Raw genomic sequence first — 20,212 nt, 5'->3', positions numbered from 1 at the left:
TTATCCAGTCTTCAGAAGGCCCTCTGGAGTGGGTTCCAGGCTCTTGTAGGATGACTTGCATTCACTTCTGAGCACACTTCTCTATAGCACAGTTAGGGCATTGATTTCAGGCGCTGCCAGCACTGCTAGTTCTAAGCACCGAGAAGTTCCCAGGGAGCCAAAGTTTCAGTGTTTTAAGCACATTATCTTGTTGATTGCAATTTGGAGTAGGGTTTTTTTTTTTAATAATCATGATTTTGAGGATGAAAAACATGAGGTGTATATTGATTAAATAGCTCACCAGAGTCCCACTGTGGCTTCTAGCTCAGGTGCACTTCTAATTATAAGTCTTATTGTAAGAGTACGGGATCTAGCAAGACAATCTCACTATTATACAGCATCCAGTGTTTGCTTGCTTATCTGTCTGTTTGCCTGCCTGTCTGTCTGTCTTATTTTTATTGTTGGAGAATTTTATGCGTTTAAGGTATTTGGCTCAAACCTCGAATTCCTTCCCCTCTAGTTCCTCTTCTATTCACCAAGTACCTTTCCTTTCCAACATCATGTCTTCATGTACTCACTCTTACACACACAGAGACACAGCCCCCCCCATACACACACACACTGTGTGTGTGTATTATCTTTATGTGCACTACTATAGGTCCATATCCTGGAGCATGAGTAGCCTTTCAGGAGCCATATCCTTGAAGAAAACTTACTTTCCTTCTCCCTGTAGCCATCAGTCGCCGGTAGCTCCTCAGCTAGGGGTGGGACTTCATGAGCCCCTCCTTTGCCCATGCTGGGCTTTCAGCTAACTTGGTCTTGCTTATACTTGGTCATGCTGTCAGAGCCAGTGTGAGTTCATGTGTGCAGCCGCCTTTTCATGTCCAGAAAAGCCTGTTTTTCTGCAGATCTGCTACTCTGGCCCTTACGGTAGTCTCTGATCTGTAGGGTAGGGAATGTGGTATCGGTGTCCCATGTAGAACTGAGCACACTTTCTTGGTCTCGTATTTTCTGCTTGTTGACGGTTGTGTGTCTCTGTTAACCAGTATATACTACAAAGAGAAGGCTCTCTGATGGTGTTTGAGAGATGAACTAGTATATGGGCATAAGGCTAAGAACGTAGGGTAGGGGCGGCAGAAGTAGTTTAATGCTGTGTCCATATAGCAGAATCATAGTATTGGGTCCTGCCCTGGGACCCGTGATCTAGCTGGAACCTAGATTTTAACGATTCTACAGTACTAGGAGTGAGTTCTGAGTGTCTTAACCCCTCTGAAAAGAAATGATCTCTGAAACCAAATCGATCTCAGAGGGTAACATGGTCTTAATGTGTGTGCTTAGCTCAGAGCACTGTGGGAGCCATCTTGGCCTGTACATGGATGCTGACCCCACCTTAGGAGGTCATTACCAAGGCATCGGAGTGTCACACCTCACACAGCTCTTTCACACTCATCTCTGGGGTTCATAGTGTGTACGGATGTGGGCCCAGGCTGGAATTACGGCTCTGTTTCACAAACAAGGACCTAAGAGCCTGAGAGGCTAACTTATACACATGGGATTCTGGTGTCAAAGGCTGAGGCAGGTGAATGGACAAGGAGCCATGGGACTCCTGTAGCAGCTTGTGGTAGACTGTTTAGAGGAAGTATGGCTGCATTTTATTTATGTCTTTATTATATTAACGTTTCTGGCGACTCTCATATATCCCAGGCTAGCCTTAGAGAGTCTCATGTATCCCAGGCTAGCCTCAGATTCCTCATGCAACCCAGGATGACCTTGAACTTTCTGATCCTCCTGCCTTTATCTCCAGAGTGCCGAGATTAAAGATATGCACATCCACACCTCATTTACGGTGCTGAGGATCTAACCCAACATTTCGTACATATTAGGCAAACACTCTACCAACCAAGCTACCCTCCCAGGGCAAGCCATTGAGCCTGCGTCCAGAACCTGGCTCTCCTATGCCCTGTCTCGGGCACATTATTTTTTGTTTCCGAGTCTTGATTTTTCTCTTCCATAAAGACGGCTCATTAGCTGGCTTGCAGGACTTTCGCCAAGGTGAAGTTGGCACCAGTCAGGAAGAAACACTGCAGGAATCGCTGTGTCAGTTGTCATCCTGGCTGTGCTGCCTGCGTGCAAGGCTTCATTTCTTCCCCCTGACTTGTAGCCATACTCATCGGTGTCCTAAGCTCATGTTCGCACGCTGCCCAGTTAGTTTTTAAGACTTTCTTACATTTAGTCCTGCACTTGTGTACATGTGTACGTAACATGCCATTGCATGCTGATGGAAGTCAGAGAACATCTTGGGAGAGCTGGTTCTCTTTTCCCACGTAGGCCCCTTGAATTTAAGTTGTCAGGCTTGGTGGCAAGGTGAGGCCAAAGAGGCTAGCCAACTTTCTTTCCTGTGAGAAATTTTAACACAACCTCTGTCCTGTAGGCTTATAAAGTATATATACAGGCAAAAACCATATATTTAGTCTTAAATGACCATTTATTAAAGAGGAATCAATTATACATACTAATGAGATGGATATACTTGTTTATTTTTTTTTTACATGAATAAGTCTTGCCTGAAAGACAGAGATCATCTTTAGTATTTTTCAGAGCTCATCTATGCTTCGGTTTTATAATTATCAACTCAAAGAATAGGAGGGGATGGGGGGCAAAGTTTAGAGCAGAAACTGAAGGAACGGCCATTCAGAGCCTGTCCCATATGTGATATATATATATATATATATATATATATATATATATACACACACACACACACACACACACACACACATACAGCCACCAAAACTAGATAAGATTGATGAAGCTAAGAAGTGCATGCTGACAGGAACCAGATGTAGATCTCTCCTGAGAGACACAGCCAGAGCATGTCCAATACAGAGGTCAGTGCTAGCAGCAAACCACCGAACTGAGAATGGGATCCCGTTGGAGGAATTAGAGAAAGGATTGAAAGAACTGAAGGGGCTTGCGACCCCATAAGAACAACAAGGCCAGCCAACCAGAGCTTCCATGGACTAAACCACTTCGCAAAGACTATACATGGACTGACCCAGGGTTCCAATTGTGTAGGTAGCAGAGGACAGCCTTGTTGGGGCACCAGTGGAAGGGGAAGCCCTTGGTCCTGCCAAGGTTGAATCCCCATTGCAGGGGAATGTCAAGGGGTAATAAGGGGGGTGGATGGGGGGAAACACCCTTATGGGGGAGAGGGAGAGGATAGGGGGCATATGGACAGGAAACCAGGAAAGGGAATAACATTTGAAATATATCCAATAAAAAAAGATGGTGTTTCTCATGAGTACATGGTGCAAAATAGAATATTTTGGCCATTTCAGAAATCGTTGGATATTCCGTCCCAATCCTCAGTCAAAATTCATGCAACCTGTTCTCTGAAACCCAAATCAGCAACTTGAGCAGTTTTTAAAAATCAAACATTCTGATGCAATACTGTCCAAAGACAGGCTAATTTGATGCCTACATGCTGAGAGACGACTGTCAGGAAATAGCGAAGTCCTTGTTTTCCGTAATAAAAATCATTATAGTTCTGTAAGCCTGCTGTCATTCATAGAGTACAGGAGCCTTGTGTGAGCTGAGGTGTATTAGGAGCCTTCATCAGTGCGAGGGCTTGCACAGTGCAAATCGTGCCCACTGCATGATCAGAGCTGAGGATGAAGAAAAGTCGTACACGGAGACAAGGGTGAGGTCTGCTAGGTCCGTCCTTGTGCACTCGGTTTGTAGTTCACCCTTGATAGTTGGGTGTTCAGAAACTTACTGTTGCTAGCTTCTGCCTTGCCCCCATAGAGACTGCCCACATTTAAATAGCTTTTGTTCCAGAGCACCAAGAAGCCACTGGGGGTGGAGAGGTGGGAGATGACACCATCAGATTTCTAAAAATTTTATCCTGCACATCAACTTGATTAGAAGATGGAATCTTGGGGCTGGAGAGATGGCTCAGCAGTTAAGAGCTCTTACTGCTCTCGTAGAGGACCTACGTTCAGTTCCCAGCATCCACATCTGGAAGCTCACAGCCTGTGACTCCTGCTCCAAAGAATTCATTGTCCCCTTCTGTCCTGGACTTTGAAAGCACATGTATTCCTGTGCATATGTCATACAGACATATTCATATACATGTAATTAAGACCCTCCCCCAAAGTCAAGGTGTAAGTCTTACTTGCATATGGGTTTTTAAAAGACCAACACCATCTATGACTACTGGGAAACTGAACAGTGTGTGGAAGTTTGATGTTGTCGACAGTGCTTGATGCTGACTGGAGCTGCGTGGAAGGCACATGGATTCCACGCCTCCCTCCCCCTGTATTTTGTATGTTAAAATGAGTGGAAGGGAGAGAGTGGTTTCATTGTGGAAGAGTTGATTTAGTATCGAGGTTAGGTCAGTTGCAGTAGCTCAGATGACCACACTTGGGGGCTTGGTCCAGGGCAGCAGAGGAGTTAGGGCCACAGCTAAGTGGGCAGTGCCCCTGTGTGGGCAGGATGGTGATGGAGTCTAGAGTTTCTGGCCTTGGTTGGGGATCTCTGAGCTAGTGACCCAGGAGAAGCACCAAGCAGGCCCCATGGTTCATGGTAGTTTACAAACCCATCTTTCTTTCCCTTCTATCTTACAAATGTTGAAGCTACTTCCTTGTGCAGTGTCTTCCGTTCTAGACTTCCTGCGCTCAGTACGTGCAGTGATTAATTAAGCTTTAGTTAATTAAGCTTGCATTAATTCCAGTCCTTTCCCAGCTTCACAGGGGCTGTCCTGAAATATGTAGTCTCATTGTCATCTGCCTTCTTCCTGGGACAGGAAGACACACAGCTGAACGTGTCTGTCTGTCTGTCTGTCCGTCATACTTGCCGCACACTGTTAGTTCATGTGTTAGGAGCCTGGGCCTAGGGAAGTTAATGACTTGTAAATTGCTCTCCAAGGCTGAGCCAGAAATAGAAGGCAAGAACGTTCCTGAACAGCCTTGCACAGAGCTGCTCTGATGGAGGTGTCAGCCCCACCGTGGGGAGTGACATGTGCTAGCTGTCTGCCCTCACATGCTGACTGGTCACTCTGGGGAGCCAGAGCCCTGCTAATGAGGACTCAGCCTCCATTGGTTGGATCCAGATTTTCTTGCTTACCCCATCCTCCAACCCCATGCTGACTGTGTCACCTTTTCTCCCTACACTGTTCAGGTCATTTTCGGATGTGAGACATGAGATCTTCAGCCTCCCGGCTCTCCAGTTTTTCCTCAAGAGATTCACTATGGAATCGGTGAGTGGTCCCTGGCCCACTCTGCCTGGGGAACATGCTGATGCTTTGCAGGGTGGGTTGGAAGCAGCGTCAGTACAACCCATGACCACAATTCTTTTGGTATTTGGGGCATGGTAGACCTCTAAAATTTTTCTCTCCTTTTTTTTTTTTTTTACATTTATTAATTTATGCATGTGTATTTTATGGCTTACATATAGATGTCAGAGGATAAGTTTGGGGGTTGGTTTTCTCCTTCCACCACGTAGATTCTTGGAATCCAGCTTAGATTCTTGGACCCAGGAACAAACACCCTTACCTACCGAGCCATCTCCACCCTCTTTGCTTGTTGAGACAGGATCTCCTGTAGCCCGAGGCTGGTTTTGACTGGAACAAGTAGCTGGGGTTGACTTTGAACTTCTGATCCTTCCTCTTAACTGCACCTCTTCACTGCAGGGGTTCCAGGCGTCACTGCCATGCCTGATTGATGGGGGTGGCACCAGGTCTTTGTGCATGGTAGGCAAGCACCCAACCAACTGTGCTCCATGTCAGCCCTTCCACACCGTTGGGATTCATCACCTGTTGAGTTTAGTCCTAAGGAAGTGCTCAGGGGGAGGGGGAGAGGGAGGGGCAGGGGCAGGGGCAGGAATTGTATCAGAAAGTGGTCGGGAACGTTCTGTATACTGTATACTGTATACTGTGTACTATATACTGTATACTGCTCTAGTTGGTTGCGCTTCTTTGGTGATGGTTGCATCCTGTTCACCCATCTGTCCTGCTGGGTAGGAATGATTGCACTGGCAAATAGCTCTCCCGGCTGGATTTTAAGTCATTTTCTCTGGCCCTGTGTCTCCGCCCCCTCCATATACTCTATGTCATCCTGTTGTGAAAGGTTTACCCAATTTGGCAGCTGGGAATACTGAGTCCTAGAATTGGGGCGGATAAGGAGAGGCCAAGAAGTTCAGCTTTAGTGGTCCATTATAAGTCTGACTGCTCTTCATCAAGAAATGTGTAAAATCATGAGGGTTGACTGGCACGGGTTGGTTTTCTGTGGCTGGTGTTGCCTGGAAGTCAGTGCCCTGAGAGGAGTGCATGCTAGTACTGGCGGAAGTGGCTGATTCCTGGCCCGGGTTCAGGTTTGTATGATCTTAGTTGAGCCATCGACCTTATCTCTTACTTCTGCTCTCTTATCTAGGAAAGGGGCAGGATAAACATTTATGTTTCAGATTTTTTTGGCACAGACTAGAAAAGTTACGCAATCAAGTGTGTGGATAAGGTAGGTACACAGAATGCAACAATTACTTCGTTTATAGGCTAAAAACAAATCTTAAGGATGGTTGGATAAGCAAAAATATTCTAAATGGGGAGCTAGGAAGATGGCCCAGTTAGTAAAATTGGGTCCCTGTGCAAGCCTGAGGACCCAGATCTCCAGCACCCATAAAAGCTGGGCAGGACCAAAGTAGTATGAGTCTGCAACTCTAGCGCTAGGTGGATGGGGGTTGGCTGGGTGAGGATTGGTGGTGGTGGTGTTGGTGGTGTTGGTGGTGTTGGTGGTGGTGGTGGTGGGGTGGTGGTGGTGGTGGTGGTGGTGGTGGTGGTGGTTTGGTGGTTGTTGTTGGTGGTAGTGGTTGTGGTGTTGGTGTTGGTGGTGGATATTTGAAGCTTTCTGGCCAGCCAATCTAGACAGGTTCATTAAGAGACCTTGGGCACAAAGCTGTGGCATCTGCAGATACATGTTTCACACACACACACACACACACACACACACACACACACACACACACACACACACACACACACATACACACACACACACACACACACACACACACACACACACACACACACACACACACACACACACACACACACACACACACACACACACACACACACACACACACACTGAATGGGTGGGAGAAGTGAGCGAGGAATCAAAACTGAGGCTTTAGATGTGACCCAGACATGAGGTGACAAGAGCCTGCTTCCAAGAAAACAAGGCTGTAGGTGCCTGCTTTCATAGTTCATCTATTACAAATAGATTTTTCAAATCCCGTTGTTTTATTATGTTTTGTTTGTGAAGTCAAGAGTACCTTACAAAGTGGTGTTAATTTTGTAGGTATCCTCTTAAGGCATTATGAATTGTACTGTAGTTGTAAGAAGTCGTGGCATTGTTGGACTCAGGTTTTGCTATGAATACTCTAAAACCCAAGGGGCCCTGGGCTTTGAAAACATAGGAAATGGGGCTGGAGATGGACTCAGCAGTTAAAGCACTTGCTGTGAGAGCGTCAGGATTGCACGTCAGATCCTAGAGCCCAGATGAATGTTAGGTGGGTGTGGTACCCTGTGGGTGATTCTGGCCTTGGAAAAGGAAACAGGATCCTTGGAACAAGCTGACTACCAAGACTAAGTAAGCACTTGGTGAAAGGACTCCTGACATTAATCACACACGCACGCACGCACGCACGCACGCACGCACGCACGCACGCACGCACGCACGCACGCACGCACGCACGCACGCACTTTTCTAAAAGTTTAGACACAGATAGTAGAGCGAACCGCAGTGATCTGTGAGGTCTTTCCTCTTGTTTCTCTGCTGTGTGACTTCCCATATCCAAGGCTCTTATTGTGCCATGCCAGCTGCTTCTTCCCTGGCCATCAGACCAGAGGCAAATAAACAAACAAACCAAGAAGAAAGGCAGGGTATATGCTGCTTCTGCATGTATCTTGTTGGCCAAAGTTTAATCCTGTGTTTAGAATTAGTTGCAAAAAAAAAAAAAAAAGACTTGGTTAAAATATAATCTTTATTCAGTGAGCGTATGCTCACCAGCCTGTGTTGTTAGCATAGAAGGAGGGAAGGAACCCTAGAAGACCCATCTTTGAGCATGCCACTTCTCACTCAGTGACTGCTGCTGAGAAGATATTCTCTTAGCCGGACTGCTGGCGTTCTAATTGCTGGACACAACTCAGGTGACCTTGACAATCTCCTGATCCCTCTGGACTTCAGCATTTTTTAATCTGTGAAGCCCATCCATACAGCTCCACTAAGCGTTCTTGTGAACAATGAATGAGCAGAAGCCAAGCCCTAGCCCTGTGCCTGGTGTCTTCAGTCTGTGGTGATGCTTAATGACCAGTCGCCCCTCCACCATGCACCGCCCCTCCACCATGCACGCCTGCCTTCTCCTGCCTCTCCTACTATCACCACTGCTGTTGCTGCTGCTGTAGCGTCCACTGCCCCCATTCCCACCATCCTGACACTTTCATCAGTGCCGTGGCTCCTCCCTCTATGCCTTCCACTTCCTGGTGCAGTGCTACTTCTCATACCCTGTGCTCCCTGACATAGATTTCCTGCCTTTGAGTCTCAGTGTATAGTAAGCCTCCATTTTGAAGACGAGAGGGAGACAGTGGCTGGAACGGAGCAGATGTGACAGGCATGGTGCAAGTGCTGGCTTCTTCGTGTGTAAAATTCCACTTAAGACAGACGGTTCTGTGTGTTTAACTTCTACTCTAGGAAAACATGTCCTTAAGGGTACACCGATGTCTTAATTGGTAAAGTGTGTGCTGTGTGAGCCTGAGGGTCTGAGTTTAAGTCCCTGAAGCCAGATGAGAAGGCCAGGCGTGGTGGCACATGTGTCTGTCACCTCAGTGCTCAGGAGGCAGACACAGCCAATCTATCTATACTATTGAGTTCCGGGTTTAGTGAGAGACCCTGACTCAAAAATTCAGGTGGAGAGCGATTGAGGGAGACTAAATCATGAACCTCTGGCCTACATACAGATGTACACACATATGTGTGTCCCTGTGCACACATATATGTGTACCTCAGCTGGCAAGCGATGGGACCTGAGTAGTGTCACGCAGCTGCTTGCAAAGCTCGTGCTCTGGACTGTGATCCGAAGACTTGAATATCTATTACTTAGTTCCTTCTCTCAGTGAAGGGACAAAATCTCCTGCATATTTCCGAGGACCTAGGAACTGGGATGCAGGGCACATGCAGATGATGCAGCCTGTCTTGTGGAGCGCTGTCTCCAAGAGGTGAGCATCAGAGTCTTCAGATTAGGTTCAGGGATGCCCTGGGGCCACAGGGTGGGGCTGGAAGCCAGCCTAACCAGTCCATTGAGTGACTGACCCATAGAGAAAAATTCCCACATTTGTGGGTAGTCCGGCCACATGTGGCCCACGTTCAGCCATATAAAGCAGCCTTCTCTACCCCGGAAGGGGTCAGCTTTTCTTGTCTTGTCTGTCGCTGTCACAGTTAGGAGCTGCCTGGCACTCCAAGCAGCAGGCTGCACCCTAGCTGAGAATTCAGTGTGGAAAAGGCAAGAATAGGAGTGGAGACTTCCTAAATTAGTCAAGACTGTGAATGAAGGAGCGAATGAGTAAGATCATACCCCCACCCCCACCCCCGGCGGTGCAGGTGTCATGGCTGGAGAAGTGTGATGGGAAAGGAACGAGAGTGTTCCTGTTTGACACTGTGATGACCCCAGGAAGGCAGGAAAGCAGCCCACTGGACCGAGGGGGATTCAGAAACCAGCTGGCATTGCTTCTAGGGTTTTCCTCCATACATACAAATGACCTAACTTCAGCCTGCAACCGTCCAAAGCCAAGCCCTGGGAAAATCCTCTGCCTTCCAAATGTCAGGGCAGACTCTGTCGCTGTCCTGCTGCCGGCTGCTAGCCCGAATTGAATTTCCCTGCATCCAGCTGATGTCCCTTTTTGACCACAGGGCAGGGGGTCAGGAATGTGTGCTGCACATGGGCAGGAAACGTGTCCCAGAAGCCAAACACAAGGCTGACCTTTCAACTCTGCATTTCTAACATAGCTGAAAGGGTCAGGGTGCCTTAGGGGTCTGGGTGGGAAAGAAAAAGAAACGCGTGATAGAAAAACAGTTTGTAAGTTCCATTGTGAAGGGCCTTTGGATATAATTGAAGTCGTCTAAAATTCCTTAGGCTACTTTCCAGTTTTGGCTGTTCCTCAGTTACAGTATTCTCCCCAAACTGAGAGCAGGCAAAGTATGACCCTGTTCCCCCTCCCTCCCTGCCTCCCTCCCTCCTGCCCTCCCTCTGTCTGCCCTCCTTCCCTCTCTCCCTTTTAGAAAGTAGAAAGCTGCAACATGCTGGGCCCTGTGCAGACTCCTGGAAATGAGTGAGAAGCGCCAAGGGCCAAGCCTCTGTGAGCATCACTTATGCTCAGTTGTTGTTTCAAAAGCCTACATTTTCTCTTTTAAAATTTGTTTTTAAAATTAATATTTTTGTTAACATATGTAAGGATGGGTTTTATCCAGGCATTTTCATATACAAAACTCCCTGTATAATGGTCATTTTCAGACTACAGGGCTACCCCCCTCCATTCTTCCTCACCTCTCTTCACAGTGACTTCTTCCTCCCACAGTAAAGCCCCTTCTACTTCTGTGTGTGTGTGTGTGTGTGTGTGTGCATGTGAGTATGTACATATTGTGTGAATGCATTATTGTGTGTATGTGTAAATATGTGTATGTGTGTGTACATGTATGTGTGTGAATGTGTATTTTGTGTGTGAGTGTATGTGTGAATGTGTGTATGTGTGTATATATAAAATATACCAAGTCCTGTTTTCTCAGGCGTCTTAGTAGCATAGATTTGGTTCTACCTCCCAGACTCTTGCTTCTGTTTTGATTTTCCTTGTGTGGAAGCAAGTGCTGTGTCACTAAGATCCTTCCTAGCACCCTTTCGAAAGTGCAGGAAAGATGGTTCAGTAGTTAAGAGCACTGTCTGCTCTTCCAGAGGACTGGGTTCAATAGCCAGCACCCATATGGCAGGTCACAAATGTCTGCAACTCCAAATCCAGGACACCCAATACTGTCACACAGACATACATGCAGGAAAAACAGCAAAACACATAAATGCACATAAAGTAAAAATTAAATTAAAAAGAGATGTTTTCTCAAAAAAAAGAAGAAAGAAAAGAAAAAGAAATACTCCATCCTTCATTTTTCTCTCACCTGCTCACTCCACACGGCACTTTCTGAGACCCACCGTGAAGTGGCAGGAACTGTACCAGCTGCTGGGATACGAAGATGACTGACACACGCTTCCATTTATTGGAACTCAGAGGTAGGACAGCACAGTGAGCTTCCCCGGGCTACTGAAGTCCCTGCAGGTTGGTTTTAGCCAACAGAGATGGTCCTGTTCTGCATTTCAGAAGGCAGGGGTCAGTAGGTCATAGTCTCTGAGGCCTGCAGAGAGACGCCCTCCTTGCTTTACCCCCAGCTTCTGAATTTGCTGTCTGACCTTGGTGCTTCTGGGCTGGCAATTATGTTACCTGTTTCTGCAACGGAGTAAGTCTTTTCTCCTTCCTGTAAGAACTGCAGTCATGCTAGACTTAGGGTGCTTTCTGCTTCCCTGCGGCCTCACCTAAATGTATACCTGATCCTACCTGCAAAAATCCTGGCTTTTGTTGTTGTTGTTTGTTTGTTTGTATGTTTATTTGCTTTTTGAGATAGGGTCTTATTAGCCCAGGCTGCCCTGAATTTGTTATGGAGCTAAAGTTTGGCCTCTGGACCCCTGGTCTTTCTGGTTTTACCTCCCAGGTATTAGGATTACAGGTGAATGGCAGCACGCACAGCTTATAGATCCTGGTTTCAAATGAATGGTCACATTCATGAATGCTGATAGTTGAGACTTAACTTTTATGGGGCAATACAGCATATTACAACATAGATCATGATGCTTTGTGAGGCTTTGACATCTGGGTTACCACCCTACCCTCTTTCAGTGCTGTCTTTATAGGTAAAAGTTACACGTCCATCTGGAGAGAGGCACCATTGATTACTTGGATGCGTGTTTCTGATTTCTAGCTGGGAACTTGACTGGTGAATGTTCCCTCATGCATTAGCAGGAAGTCCCTGTGGGATTCCATGCTGGTAGGAGGGCTCCACACTAGCTGCTGTCACCAGTGTGGTTTCCTGGGCTGGTAGATTCCCTATTGACAATGCAGGCTGGTTGTGTGACCTGGGCACATTTCCTTGCCAGTCTGCCCTGGGCATCTTATCTGTCCTTTGATGCTAGGGGTCTTTGTGAGGGAAGCTAGAATCAAGCAATGTTGGAAGGATTACCTGGCCCATAGTAAGCAAGCATTAGCTCCCTGCACTGGGATATGCCAAGATGTACTATGTCCCCACCCCCAGCCCCAAAAGTCATCAGTCTAGCCCTACTCAGTATAAGTCCCATAGTAAAGGCCCAAAAGGCCCAAGTTCACACTGTCGGGACGTTCATCCTCAAAGCATTTTGCCATCACTTCCCTCAGGAACGTGTATTAGTCACTTTAATTGTTGATGTGACAAAGTCCTTCATAAACGCAGCTTAAGGAGGGAAGGTTTCACAGGTCACAAGCACAGGCCCTCATTGTGGGGAAGGCACGGCAGCATTGGGGTGGGGCTGTGGACACATTGTATCTGTGTCAGGAAGCAGAGAGATGGATGCTGGCTCTAGGCTCACCTTCTTTTTGTTCACTTCAAGTTCTCAGCTCACGGGATGGTTCTGAAGGCCACAGTTAGGGGAGGTCTTTCATCCTCCATTAACCCAATCTGGAAGCTCCTGCACGGACATACCCAGAAGTCTGTCTCCTACTGATTTTAAATCATAATCAAGTCAGCAGTCAAGACTGACCAGCACAAATCCCCCTTCATTAACACGGAAAGCTACCTCTCACAAAGATGTCGGGAGGGGCTGTGGGAGCAGCATTTCAAATGGGCTACAGTTACAAACCAGGTAAAAGGCTGTCCCTGCAATGGGTGAAAAACAGATCGAGCAATGAGATTGCATGTATGCCTGCATGACAGAAGAGGGCATCAGATCCCATTAGAGATAGTAGTAAGCCACCAGGTGGGTGCTCGGAATTGAACTCAGATCCTCTGGAAGAGCAGCCAGTGCTCTTAACTACTGAGCCATCCCGGCAACCTCTAAGATTTATTTATTTATTTTATGTAAATGAGTGCTCTGTCTGCATGTATACCTGCAGGCCAAAAGAGGGCATCAGAACTCATTGCAGATGGTTGTAAGCCACCATTGAAAGGATTACCTGACCCATAGTAAGCAAGCCAGTGCTTTTAACCACTGAGCCATCTCTCCAGCCTCCTGATGGTCACTTTTTAAAGTTAGGAGAGTAACATGACGTCTGGACTATTGTGTAAAGGTAAGGAGTTTTATTCTGAGGGATGTGACCTAGTTCCTGTGCATCTCAGGCTCCTCCTCTGAGGGTAGGGACAGGACAGTAGCAATCAGTCATGTCCCTCAGCCATTGACTTGCTCTGAGAATTAGATGGGAAGCAGCTTATGAAGCTCAGGCCTAGTATCTGACATGTATTAGGAGCTCACTAAATGTTAATGGCTACGGATCCTCTGCTTCAAACCACGGCAAACTGTTCATAGGGAAAGATTGGAAATGGCCATACAGGTGAACACACACATCTTTTCCCTACTCGGTGTCTTATTGGAAGGGACTAGCTTGCTGTCACTCAGCAAACGTTAGCTGAGAAGCCAAGTGGACAGGTAGCCACAGGAAGCAGAATGCAAGCACTATGGATTGGGGAGGGCAGCTCAGGCTCAGCCTTCATAGCCTCGACCTGGCTCTCAGACATCTATTATCCAAGAGCCCCCCACCATGTAAAGCCTTTGTGAGGAGGGGCTCTTAGTGACCAGCTAAATTGAGTGCCACTGGGGAAGACTGTAAGAGGCAAATGAGTCAAGAAAAATGACAGGCCAGGCTTATGACAACACCGCCATGTCTCATCTTGCCATTACCTTCCTCCTGTCCCAGTACCTACCCAACGTATGACAGGACAGGGATGGAACCAAAATTCTTTCACATCTCAAAGGTGTGACACTCGACATATTTCCTCGGGCTTGTACCAGTCAATGCTTTTTCAAAAAAAAACGATTACAACTTTTAAATTGTGGTAAATTATATATAAGAAAATGGTCACTTGTTTTTAAGGACATACTTCTCTCCTAATAAGTGCAGTCACGCTGCTGTAAAACTGTCACCACTCCCCATTTCTAGAATGTCTGAAGCTTGCAAAACTGAATTTCTAGGGCTGGGGTGTGGTTTAGTGGGAAAGCACTTTTCCTGGCACACGCAAGGCCCTGGGTTTGGTGGTGCAACTGTAAAACAGCCAAAGGCAAACAGACACAGCCTTCCGGCCTTTGCCACTCTGTATCCATTGAATGCTAGCTCCACATTCTTTCTCACTCAGCCTTTGGCAACCTCCGGTTTGCTTTCTATCCATGAATCCGTGCATCCAAGGTAACTTGTATAAACAGAATTATACGATATTTGCTCTTTTTTTGTGATCAATTTCACTTAAAATAGTGTTTTCATGACTCATTAATGTTACAGAATGGCCAGAATTCCCCTTTAAGGCCATTCCAGTGTGTGTGTGTGTGTGTGTGTGTGTGTGTGTGTGTGTGTGTGTGTTCCTGTGTTCGTGTGTGTGTGGTGATCTTTTCTTCATCCACCATTCATTCATTCACAGACAGTGGGTTGTTTGCACCCATTCTGAGTAACTTCGCTGTGAACTGGGATGTACAAATATCTGTTGGAGTCTCTGCTGCTAGTTCTTTTGGGTGTATGCACAGAAGTGGAATTGCTGGGTTGGGTGGTAATTCTATGCTAGTTGCCTCGAGAAGACACTCTGCTGTTTCCATAGCAGACACACGGATGGCGTTTCCACCAGCGAAGGGAAGGGCTCCTAGCTTCCCTACTCATTGCCATTCCTTGTAACTTTCTGCTTTCATGATAGTAGCCATTCTCACAGGTATGGAGGCTTTCAGCCGGAACAAAGCAGCCAGCTTCTTACTTCTCTTATGTTGTCTAGACCAATTAAGTAATTCTGGGCATTTATTTAAGCCCTAGGCATGGAGAATAATAGACCTAAGTAATTGTTGTATGCTTCCTGCCTTCAAGACATTCAGGGTGTGTTGGAGAAAATAAATATGCAAATAGGTGATTTCAGACCAGTATAATAGGGTTGATAATATATCCCAGTGGGCTAATAATTTATACATTCTTATGCCTTGAATGGAGGAAGAAAAAAGGCAGCAAATGCTGACTGAGTTTTGTGCCTTGGTGTGAAGCATGTGAAATTCCGAATTTATACTGACTTAAGGGTCCCAGAATGCTTAGTCTGGAAGGAATTTCCCGAAATTTCTACGATCAGAGACATGTTGGCCTGTTGCATCTGCTAGCCATGTGTTCTTACAGTGCATCTAATGGACGGAGAGAGCGCATTTTTAATATCTGCTTAATTGTAATGAATTTACGTTTACATTTGAACGAGCCATATTTGTGGCTGCTGTGTTGGATCCTACAGCAAACAGACACATCCTCTGCCTCCTTGCAGGCTTGAGTGGGCCTTGCACCACCTGGGGAGCTAGTGACCAAGAGGCTTTCCCGTGCCTCCCCTCAGCATGTCTGGTTCTTTAGGTTTGTCGTGGAGCCAGGAATCTGCATTTAACACCGCGTGTGAGTCAGATACAAGGGCCATCTGAGAAGTGCCTCCTAGCCCTCAACTTCTGTATTTTCTTGTGAAATGCAAGGTGAGATTTGCTTTTCTACTAGCTGGAGTCATATGTTGCATTAACAGTTTCTGAGCAACCACACGGGCTATGGGACAGTGGTCCTGTAAGAGTAGGGCATGTTACGATTGTCACATCCTGTCACTGTGCTGTGCATGCACGTGTGGGTGCTGATGCTGTAAGCAGACCCCCTGCATAGCCAGTCATGTTAAAGAACAGCACATACCATGATGTGCTTCCTACTAGACGGTGATAATGAAGCTTGCACTGCTTGTTTATATATTTACTATACTCTTTATGACTATTTTAGAGTGACCTACTATTACCAAGAGAAACATTCTGCCATCACAGAATCTTGAGTGTTCGGCCTACAGCAGGCTTGCACATCTCACATTTCTTGTGCCTCTTGACTGCTTCTGGAGGCCATGGCCAGTGCCTGCTGACCCATACCATCTGGGTTTGTGTGAGTTTGATGTTTGCACAACAGCAAAATGGCCTTATGACACAGTGTGTACGCATCTCTGTCAGACATGCTAGCACTAATGGAAAAGCAAATGATTACCTGTGGGCAGGCAAGATGAAGCACAATTAATGCATTAGTCAGCTAGTTTTCTTACACAGGCCCTTTAACCAGACATCTTGGCATCAAAAAATGGGATTGCCTAGCAGTAATTAAGAGCACTCATTACTGACCTGGTTGTGAATGCCGAGTCCACCCGAGACCTCACTTGGCATTTCTAGGCCCCTTTCTTAATCCATAAAGTGGGTGTAGCACTGTCCCTCGCCTAAGAAAACACATGCCAAGTATGCAGTTGTTACTTGGCATAAATTAGAACAGGAAAAGCACAGCAGCAGGTACTTAACATGTGCACGGCACGAGCCAAGCATTGCTCTCTGCCTTCTAAGCACTCGCTGTTGGTTTACTTTCGGCCAGACAGCAACCTCGTGAGGAGACGGAATAGGTATTTGCATAGGGTGAAGTCCTTGGATGTCTAGAAAATGGCCTAAGAGCCCAGTGCTGGTAGATGGCAGGAGTTGAACCCGGTTGTGGGCGGTTGACCCTGGAGCCTGTAATTCTCACATATCTCAGACTCTAAGGAAAGCCCTTTGATGGTAAACCTCATGCCTTCTGTGACTCTGACCTTCCAGTCAGCTGAGCTTCCACGGGTCACTTGTCCCAGCTGCCCACTCTGAGAACAGTGGTGCTTGAGTTTGCATAGTCCACACCCACCTGGATGCCCTCTGGTTCCTGTATGTTCTTTCTGAGTGTGCCTTGTTCCAACCAATCCGGGCATGCCTTTGAAGTTGTCTGTAGCACAGTGACTTCCACATTCTATCTCCAAGTTTTAGACCTCATAGCCCAAGTGCCACAGTAACTCTCAGCGGGCCCCTCCAACTCGACGAAGGTTAAGCATCCCATTCGAAACATCTCAGAACTAAAATGCTTCAAAATCAGAAAGCCTTTGAGCCTTGAACGTGATGCCACAAGTGGGAAATTCCACGCCACGATTTTGTGCAGGTATTAAGAACATTTGAAGACCTTCTGGCTGTGTCTATGAAATGTTGATGAAACATAAATGAATTTCATGTTTAGATCTGAGTCTATCCCCAAGGTATTTCCTTCCATATATGCAAATATCAAACTCAAGAAAAATCTGAAAACTCAAACACATCTGGCCCTGAGCATTTCAGATCAGGGATGTTCAGATGTCATGTCCACCATGGCTGGTTCTTCTTGTTTCCACATGACATTAAAGTGTGCTGTGTTGTATCCTGCCCCTTTGCTGCCTAGACCCACACCCCTGCCCTGCTTCTAAACATACTCACTGGCCTCCTCTGTGTTTCTCACAAGTGTTGGCCTGTCTAGTTTCTGCTTCATGTTGCTCTTCTGTCTTTCGAGCCCCTTTCTCTGTATCCCCTGACATGGGAATCCTGGCGTTCAGATCCCCATATCTTAGCTGAATTGAAAGCCCCTCAGACAGTGCTTTACCTACTCTATAGCCTGTCTTCTCTGTGGTTATTCCCTCTGTGTTTTCTTTCCTCTTCTCTTTACCTCTTTATATGTGCCTATGCATGCATGGTGTGTGTGTGTGTGTGTGTGTGTGTGTGTGTGTGTGTGTGTGTGTGTTCATGTATATGTACTCACACTTGGTTGTGGAGACCAGAGGTCAATGTCTGGTGTCTTCTTCAACCCATTTCCACCTTTTTTAAAAGATAGGATCTATCAGATCTATCACTGAGCCTTGAGCTCACTAATTTAATTAGCCTGGCTTGGCTGGCTTGTTGTCTAGAGAGCCCTTTGTCTCTGCCTCTCTAGCACTAGGAGATACGCATCCAGCATGTCAAGGACCCGAAGTCAGGGCCTCGTGCTTGTACAGGAAGCACCTCACCAGCTGGTCCATCTCCCCAGCTTCCTCCCTGTGGTTTTCTCCTAGCTATCTGCGTTATTATCTTTGTGTATGTCTGACATCCCCACCATAAGACAAACCCACTGGGTGCATATCTACTAGTACTTGACATGTAGGATAACCCCTGCTCAGTCAAGCATGAACATAAACGGTCAGATCTTAGGCCTGTTCTTTATGGAGTCTATCACTGGTGAGAAAATATTCATATGTATATCCAAGTGACTGACAATTAGATGGGACCTGGGCTTTCATCATGGACCTTGGTCCCGGTTTTCCCAGTTGTCCTTGCTGGTCATCTGAAGTATTAGGACTTTCTAAGACACCTTAAGGAAAACAGCAGTCTTAGATAGCCTGTCCATATTAAAGTTAATCAATGTATTGTACAGATTTGGGTAGGGAATTTTGTTTGTTTGTTTGTTTGTTTACAAGAACAAACTGTACAGTGTCCTTCTGAAAGGGGGTCTTTGGTGATTCTAACCAAGTACATGGGTTTTCCTGCAAATTAATAACTCAAGCAGTGACATCACTTCCAGAATCAAAATGTGCGTGCTAAGCTGAAATCGAGAGTGACTGTTTTGGCCAAGCCACAGAACTTTTGAAAAGGGAGGTTTACGGTTTACAAAGGAACTGCAGACAGATCATTAACACGGCTGGCTGCAGTGAGCTGGGCCACAGCTCATCGCTTCTCCTTTTCATTAACAGTAAGATAATTAACCGTTAGGCTCTGGAACTGAAGCTCCGGGCTGAGGTGAGCTGGCTTTGAGCTGTGTTAGAAACTTCCAGACAGTGGGAATGGAGTTACCTTCAGATAAGAGGGTACTGCGTGTGTCGACCAGGCTTCAGGCCCAGGTCTTAGCTCAGAGGTCCTAAGAAAGTCAGCCAGGTTGCTGTGTGAGTTCCCATGAGTCCCACTCGGTTCTTAGGATGGAGTGGCCAAGTTGAGGTGGAGAGAGCTGCAGTCTTGATTGTGAGGGAGCATGTTACCTGTGTGTGTGAGCAGTTTTAGATTCAGGGGACAGAGGTCCAACTGTAATGTTACCTTTCTCCTTAATTCAACAACATATCTGACAAAGGCTGTGTAAGAAAGTAAGGAAGGGTTGATTTGTCTTGTGGCCTAGAAGGCATGGTGGCAAGAATGTGAGACAGCTGGTAATGTTGTGTCCACCAATAGGAAGCCAAGAGGGGTGAATTTTGTTCAGTCTGAATGCCCAACCCGAGGGGTGGAGTCACCCATACTCAGGGTTGGTCTTCCTTCCTCAGATAAGTCTGTCTGGAAGTCTCAGACATGTCCAGTGGTTTGTCTGATAGTCAATACCAAATTCTGTTGATTAACATTCACAGCATCTTGGGTCAGCTTAAGCAGTTTTGTTCACGTGACGGTTCAGGGAGAAACGGCCTGGCAACCATTGGATTCTAGTTTGTTCTCATGTTCTTTTCTGTCTGTTTCACCACCAAGTCTCTCCCCCTTCATGTCTGTGTTAGTTACTTTTGTGTTACTGTGCCTGTGGTAGCTGGTGGAAACGGGTTGGTTTATGGTTTGTGGAGTTTAGGTCTACCGTGGCAGGGAGGGTGTGTGTGCTGGAGCAGCATCTATGGTGGGTGCATATGTAATGGGGGCTGTTCACATCATGGTGGACCAGGCACCAGAGACGGAGACAGGAAATGGGGGATAGGCCTAATCTTCATGTGCTTCTAGAAGCACCTGCCTTATAGCTACTAGGTTAGCAGCCCCAGGAGAGAGGGAGAGGGAGAAAGAGAGAGAGGGGGGGGAGGGAGAGAGAGAGAGAGAGAGAGAGAGAGAGAGAGAGAGAGAGAGAGAGCGAGAGCGCTTTGCTTTTCAGAAGCTCTCCCATAGTCTCTGAATTGGATCTCCCAATAGCTCTCCCATAGTCTCTGAATTGGATCTCCCAATTTGGGTCACATGCCCAGCCTTCTTTCAATCACTGTGAACTCGATGACGGAAGAGTCTGAGAGGACAGTCCAGTATCACCTGACCGTTCTCAGAGTTGAGGGAGAGGTTGTATTCAGGAGCTTCTGGT

General features: G+C 46.6%; 1 protein-coding gene across 1 annotated transcript in view; it reads left to right on the top strand.

The window, feature by feature from the left end:
• Positions 1–5,157: 5,157 nt before the first annotated feature.
• Positions 5,158–20,212, top strand: part of Asap1 (ArfGAP with SH3 domain, ankyrin repeat and PH domain 1) — a 282,525-nt gene continuing 267,470 nt past the window's right edge. The window contains exon 1 of the mRNA XM_032916072.1: positions 5,158–5,236. Within this exon, the coding sequence (XP_032771963.1) occupies positions 5,178–5,236 (59 nt within the window). The 5' untranslated portion in view covers positions 5,158–5,177. The remainder of the gene's footprint in view (positions 5,237–20,212) is intronic.

The sequence above is a fragment of the Rattus rattus genome, chromosome 1 (assembly GCF_011064425.1).
Source record: "Rattus rattus isolate New Zealand chromosome 1, Rrattus_CSIRO_v1, whole genome shotgun sequence".
NCBI classification, from domain to species: domain Eukaryota; kingdom Metazoa; phylum Chordata; class Mammalia; order Rodentia; family Muridae; genus Rattus; species Rattus rattus.
The sequence above is the reverse complement of the archived record's forward strand: the minus strand, read 5'-3'. Positions and strand labels throughout refer to the sequence as shown.